General features: G+C 34.7%; 1 protein-coding gene across 1 annotated transcript in view; it reads right to left on the bottom strand.

Moving 5' to 3' along the window:
* Positions 1-7,132, bottom strand: part of LOC110027819 (aminopeptidase M1) — a 40,071-nt gene extending 32,939 nt beyond the window's left edge. The window contains exons 1-3 of the mRNA XM_020729415.1: positions 6,833-7,132; positions 6,604-6,749; positions 6,420-6,522 (exon numbers count right to left, since the gene is read on the bottom strand). Of these exons, the coding sequence (XP_020585074.1) occupies positions 6,420-6,522; positions 6,604-6,749; positions 6,833-7,066 (483 nt within the window). The 5' untranslated portion in view covers positions 7,067-7,132. The remainder of the gene's footprint in view (positions 1-6,419; positions 6,523-6,603; positions 6,750-6,832) is intronic.
* Positions 7,133-7,360: the final 228 nt, after the last annotated feature.

Here is a 7,360-nt window from a genome sequence, read left to right as displayed (position 1 = left end):
AACAATCCATAGGTTTTCGAGGTTGTTTGTCTAGCGCAACATAAATCCTACATCTTTTCTTTAGGCATTCGTATAGCTCTGCCGTACGATTTAAGCCCTAAACTCGTTCTAGGTTCCGATGTTGTCATCCGATACGACGTAAACTCTCATATCTTCTAGGAAATTTGTGTGACCCTGTCACGCAAATATAAGTCCTAATTAAATAAAAATGGCAGAATGAAACACTTTAATAATTTCTTCTCAAAATTGGAGTCAAACCATAGGATAAACTGGGAAGTCACTGAGGTTCTCCTCAGGATCTGTGGCCTCCCCTAGTTTCTCTTCATTTGAATTCCTTAGCAATGTTCCAAATTTGAGTCTTTCCCCCTTCACACATCTTTGTCCGATTTCGTTGTAAAGTCCTATCCTTTTGACCTCTTTGAAGACATTATTCCCTGATTTTTATCGAGAGTTTTCTTAGGTGACTTCGGTCATTTAAGATGTAAGTAACTATAGGGGCTTGCCCTTATAGGAAGCTTTTCCGAACCCAGCTTAAAATAAACCCTATTTAATTATTTGTATTAAATAGGGAAATACGATTAGAATAGGACGTGATTCTCTCTAATGAATTTAGTTGTTAAAGCACAATGGCATGGAAGGTTATGTCTTTAAGCTATAGCACGATCATTTCTTAAAATTGTGCAATTAGAGGAGCACCTCGACACTTTTTGGACAATTCTCCCTAAGGTATGCATCTAATGGACTTTATTTAGGGTTAGGGTATTCAAAAATAAAAATTTAAAAGAATATTAATAATAAACACCACGTTTATTATTTCTCCCTCATGTCTCACTCATCATGTAAGACAAATCCAGCTCGCTCTTGACCTCACTCAAAGCCCAGCCCCCTCTCCTCTAGCCTCTCATGTCTCCTCGTAGTTGTTGCCTTCCTTACTGTCTCTGACCACCTCCTTCCAAAGCTACCACCACCACAATGTCCTCCTATCATGGCATTCTATTTGATTATTTGCATATCAATCGAGCCCACAGCCTAATGTGGCACTCTCCGTGAGCATCCTATTGGAATGTAATTCGTACTATTTTCCTGGTTGAAGTTTTAGGTTTTATAGTTGATTTGGTATTATTTGGAGGTGTCGCATGCTTCAATCATACAACGATGAGTAATAGATGGTGTTGCATGCCAAGCAAGGCTACTAGTTATCGTTCATCCTCTTCAAGACTAGAATGGGGCAAATGCATTTATGTTAGGTTGAACTATAACTTACACTTAGCGTCTGTTTGGGGCAGCTGTAGCTTATTGAATAATCTGCTGATAAGCTGATTAAAAATAATTTGCTGATAAGCTAGATGCAATGGCTATTATAAATTTTTATTTTCTTGGAAAAGTCATACTGCTGCCAGAAAGCTGTCACCGCACCTATCTAAGTGCGGTCTGAAAATGCTGCTTTCACCGTTTTCAAAACGCAATTTACCCAAACAGATTAATTGCGTTTTCAAAACGCCACCGCACCAAATAAGCTGCCCCAAACGGACCCTTAGTCATTAAAAAGAACGCAAATTAGATGACAGCACGTTATGATTGTGCATACGGTAGCTTATTTCTAGTCAATGTAACCCAAAAGTTGAACCACAAGAATAACGTAGCCTAAGTTAAATCAAACTTGACTTAGATTCACTAAACTTTCATTAGTTTTTGAAGACCCCTTTATCCTTTGAATGAACAAGACTGTTTCTACCCCCACCATGATTCCTTTTACTTCCTCTAGCCACCACATAACGATTGATTATAATAGTGATCCCCATAAGTAGATGAGACTTCAATTTATGTAAACTGCATTTTAATTCTTTAGTTGCATTTAACATGCCTCTCATCAGATGACTAGATGCAAAAAATTTTTGTAAGCACTCACATAAGAGCCAACCAAAGAGAGCTAGATGCAAGAGAACACTAGCAAACATCAATAGATAGTTGTATGTGGATATGTGGATAGAGAATATGCGTGAGTTATTTTATGTGAATATGTGGATAAACACTCTCATCAGATGGCCTAGTAATAGAGTTATTTTACCCAAATCTTCACCTAGAACCTAGAAGTGAATATGTGGATAGAGAACCTATGATCATATATAGATTTTTGGATTATCTCCTTTAGCTTCATAAGCGTGGATCAGACAAGTGGGGATATGTTATAGAGAAAGTTGGGAGGGAAAACGGAGAAATAAAAGAGCACAAATGACAACGAGAGAAGGTTCAAAAAGCACCTACGTAGACAATGAGTAAAATGACCAGCACTGAAGCAAAGACATCAAGCACTCCCAAAGAAGACCATGTAAAAGACTAGAAAGAAAAATGAGCATAACTTGAATTCAAATGGAATATTGAGGGCTCACAAAGAGGTCCACAAGCTTGTAGTGTAAATATGAAAAAGAATGTTGAGCAGCATGATATTACAAAGGTGAACTAAAACAAAGTCCCAAAAATCACTCTTTGTTAGCTAACAATTAATGAGAATTGAGGTAGACCATGAACACAAACACCTGTGTCTAATTGAATCACAGACCTAATGCCAAAAACACTCTCAATAAGGCATATCGGTATGCTCAAGACCGGTGGCAGAATATTTGTTTATGAGCGGAAGAATTGGATGAAGATATATGGTCAACCAATCAATCATGGGATGCCTCAAATCATATATCCAGAGTAAACCAGGGTGTAGAATGTCAAAGTTCATATCCTTTCAACTTAAGGCCCAAAATTGTCTTCAACAATAAAGGCTTGAGAAGTCTAATATGGTTAAGGTTTAATGATATAACCAACTAAGTTACAATATATTGAGCGCCATAGATTCATATTAAAGTTGGCTCAAATAAATGCAGTGATAAAAGCCATCATAGGTGTTAATGATTGCCACTCACTCAGGCATTAGCATAGCCAACTCAATTGCCCAAAATAAGGTTAGACTCACTTGAAGGGAATGCATTCTAAGACATGGAGGACAGAGATTATGAGTGACGGGGTTATGAGACTCAATTCTTAAGATAAATCCTATTACTGTAAATGTTGTCATTTATTATAAGAATTGGAGAATTGGTTAAGCATTCCATTTCAAAACTAGTGTCGTATTTATAGAATCGTAGGAGAGTACCTAATTGAAAGAATAAAAATCGGAAAATAATAATTACAATAATCTATAAATCATATATAGGCAAAATAACAATTAAAATAGTCCTTTGATTGATGACTAAGTAGTAGAGAGATCCCATGGATCAATGAGGTGGAAATAGAATAGTAAGAAAAGAAGCATGTAAGCTAGTTTGCATGACTTCTTGCTGGCAAAAATTTAGTAGGCATTTCACACACTCTCAAATAAATGAATAAATACCATATATTCCAAGTTGCCAGATAATTTCTAAAAAGCTACCATTGATAATCCTTTAGAGAGAATGTCAACAAGATTTCCAAATTTTGTTACAAACAGACAAACGGAGTACAAATTAGACTATAATTAAGCTTCTCATTTATAAAATATCTATCAACTTCAATATATTTTATATTATCATGTTGTGTGGGATTATGTACAGTTGTAATAATTGAATTGTTATAACAATAAAATATCATAGGATATTTTCTTTTGGACGATAATTTGAATTGATGTTTTGCATTCCTCATATTGAGGTTATATTAACATTCAATTCCAAAAGAATCAGAACCAAAGCGGATGCTAGAAGTTATATTTTTATCTATTGAAGGAAATTTGTGATTCCATTAAAAATAGAAAACATAAACAAAAAGAAACACACCAATGCATGAATAAAGGATGCACTAATGAAAAAATTTTTGAGGCCATGCAATGATGAAAGTTGCACCAATGAAAATATGTGTGGTAATGTAATGATAAATTTGCAATAATAGAAAAAAATAGAAGAAAAGGAATATAGCGCAACAACTAAGACAAGAAGATTGAGTACTACATTTTATTATTTGTGAAATATTTATACAATTCTAGGTTACCTTGTAATTTGAAACATATAAAAATCAAGGAATAATAATTATTGAAAATTTAGAAAAATCAACAAATTGATGAACAAGTAGAATAATAATTAAAAAATGAGTTTATGAATTGATGAAAAAGGATCTCACGGATCAATGAGGTGACAAAATAAGAGGGAGAAATGAAGATGAATGATCTAGTGAGTGTGAGTCCCAACTGGTAAAGATTATGTAGGTGCATCACAATACACATGGTAAAGGATAGCTTTTTGCATCCATGATATGTCGCAAGTTGCAAGACTGATTTAAGTCAACCTAGCTCATTTCAAAGCATAGCTTTAAGCACATGGTAAAGTGGTTTCCAACGCTTTAAACAAATGATAAAGGGGTTTCCACCACTTTAAGCGTAGAAGTCACTTAAGCTTGAACATTAGCAAGGTTGAGCATCTCTTTTCAAAATCATATTTAAGAGATCTTATATATATATATATATAGAATATGTGGATAGAGCGAGCCACCTTTGTCAATAGGGCATAGTCGTAACTCTCACTTGATCAGTGCAATCCTCTTCCTAACTAGGACTAAAGACGATGAGATTGAATCCATGTTTAGACAATCTGATCCTTAACAAATGATTAAATATAAATCTTATATAAGAAATGGAGGGTATTCTATCTTCGTAGTCACATCATGAAATTATCAAGTCTAAACATAACCCTTTGTTAGCACAATAAAGTTGACAAATTTCAAATCAAACGATCAAATTTCCCGATGATGGCTGAATTGACAGAAGATTTTAACCAGAGAGAACTATTCTCAAAATTAAACTTCAAAGTCTAAAATCTATTTAAAATTTAATCATTTCAATTCCTACACTCGATCCTCTATAAGCAGGAGAAAGTTAACAAGGTTTAGATTCAATCATGTGCAATCCCAAACCCGACCTTTTACTAGCAAGATATAAAATTAATAGGGTCCAATTTTAATAAAAATTAATAAAATTTTAAAATTCAAAAAAAAATTATAAAATATTAAAATGAAAAAAACACATAAAACTAAAAAGAAAATATTTGTCCGCCCTCCGCACCAATTTATAGAGGGCGAAAATTATGATTGACATATAGTCAATGTCACATCATATATATTACTAAATTTACTCTCAAATCAATCTATGCCAATAAAGACGTGGTCTGTGTTCTCTGTCCGCGTGGCTTGGCCAGCCAGCTCCACAAAAAAATGTTAAGACCTGAGCCCTTTGATTGGGTGTTTTTTGTCAAATGACACTATTAAATTACGATCACGGTGGTGCTTATATGTTCCTCAATAGCTCTCTGCACTTTGAGACGTGAATCATTGAATATTTTTTATGGGGCACAAAACCCTATTTTAACTAAAGTCGACTTAAATTAGACCTCTTAGGCAAACTTTCCCAGGTCAATAAAGTTCCCTTAAATGAATCAACTAATGGTTGCCGACAATGATATTTTGGTTGTGTTGGGCCGACTAAATCCCCTGATTAAGTAGATTAGAGTCTACGACAACTCGGGACAACGAAACCATGGGATATTAATCGGGTGTGTCATCATTCTCGCAAAAAAAAAGGTCTTAAGCTCAAAGTATAAATTTTTATAATCTAAAAATTCAATCAAATTTCACAATGTAAAACTCTAAACCGTTGCTACTATAAGTTGAGTAATCAATATCTTAATGAGTTACCATAATCGATAATGCTCGCTCATTATCAAGAGCGATAATTAAACATAGAGGCTTGTGCTATGTGAAACCTCGAACCCTGTATTAAAAAGTCCTCAAAAATGTGGGTGAAATCTTTGTGCAGTGTCTTATCTACAATTTCATGTCTTCTAAAAAATTAACCCGAAACCTCAAGTAAACTCTCTCGTCATTCAATAGTCGAGAGGGGCCAAGGAAACAATTTTTTTAAGCCTGTGGTCAGCAAAAATAGGAGCAGTTAAGATAATTTTTTTTTTTTTTTAAAAGGACAGTTTTCAACGAATTTAATTTAGATAAATTACTTTTGACAAAATTTCTTAAGAAACTATTAAGAAGAAAAAAACAGCTTTTAGAAAAAACATTAGGACAATAGATGTCACGTTCCGAGTAAAACAAAGTTAATTATCTCAGACAATATATACAGCCCCCTTAGCCTATTAGTTGGAAGCTTAAACTGCCACGCAAAGATCTTAGATTTGAGACCTTACATATCCGATGTATGTGTAAATCTGACATTATATTCATTCAAAGCCCCTCGAGAAAATCTCAGACAATGACTTCTCACAACTAATTCATCAATGAGAAATCTTCTAAAACAGCAAATATCATTCAAAATAGCTGGTTAAAGAACCAAAATCAAATTGAGAAAAAAATTGTATTAAAAAAGTCAATACAATGAATCCGCAAAATCGCCTTACCTTGAATGCAGGTTCATCCCAACAAGGGAAGCAGCGTCTCGCATCGGCGGGCTCGAACTGGGTCACCGCCATATTCTTATTCTCACCATTATGCTTGTAAACACTATTGGAAAACATAATAAATATATAACATGAAAACTTCTAAACAAAACATAATTCAGATCAAGCAAATCAATGAAAACACCTTCTGTAAAATCCTTTCATTCGATCATTTAGGGTTCCTTCAAATCCAATCCACAAAAATCCTTCCCCGTGTGGAAGAACATCACTAAACAAAAGCACCAGTATTTCATCATTTTCAACTATGGTAATCTCTGACGGACGCAATACCTGAGATAACAAAGCAAAAAAACTTAATAAACACAATGGAGTTCACATAAACAAAGAATCGAACTATGCAGCAAAGTAACTACCTCAGAATAGCCATGACCACTGAACCAGACCGACTGATTCTCCACGGTGAGCTCGGCGGCATTGAGGACCAGGAACCGCGTATCCTCAACCACATCGACGGCGATCTCGACGGTACCGGTGAACTTGCATGCATCAAGATCAGGCTTGAGGAAGATGTCGTATCGCTTTGGGATAGCGAATTTGGGTAGGCGAGCTTGCCCTTTGAACTGCTCCAGGTTCTGTGATTCCGCCATTGCTATGTTTCCCTCCGGGCAACCGATGCCGTCTATATGGATCGTTGTATGATGGTTTCGTCTGGATTCAGAAATACAGAATTTCAATACAGTAGAATACTTGAATTACCCCTTAAAAAAAGTGAAATTTACATATCTAACATCCTATTCTTTTGTATTTACACAGTAAACCTTTATATTTACATATATGTTATTCGGTGCTTTAAAAGCTAAAACATGTTTATCACTATTAAAATATTTATAATAATTTTATTTTTTTATGTGATGCTAAAAATTTTAGCACCATACCTGTAA

The sequence above is a fragment of the Phalaenopsis equestris genome, unplaced genomic scaffold, assembly GCF_001263595.1.
Source record: "Phalaenopsis equestris unplaced genomic scaffold, ASM126359v1 Scaffold000450, whole genome shotgun sequence".
Classification (NCBI taxonomy): Eukaryota; Viridiplantae; Streptophyta; class Magnoliopsida; order Asparagales; family Orchidaceae; genus Phalaenopsis; species Phalaenopsis equestris.
The sequence above is the reverse complement of the archived record's forward strand: the minus strand, read 5'-3'. Positions and strand labels throughout refer to the sequence as shown.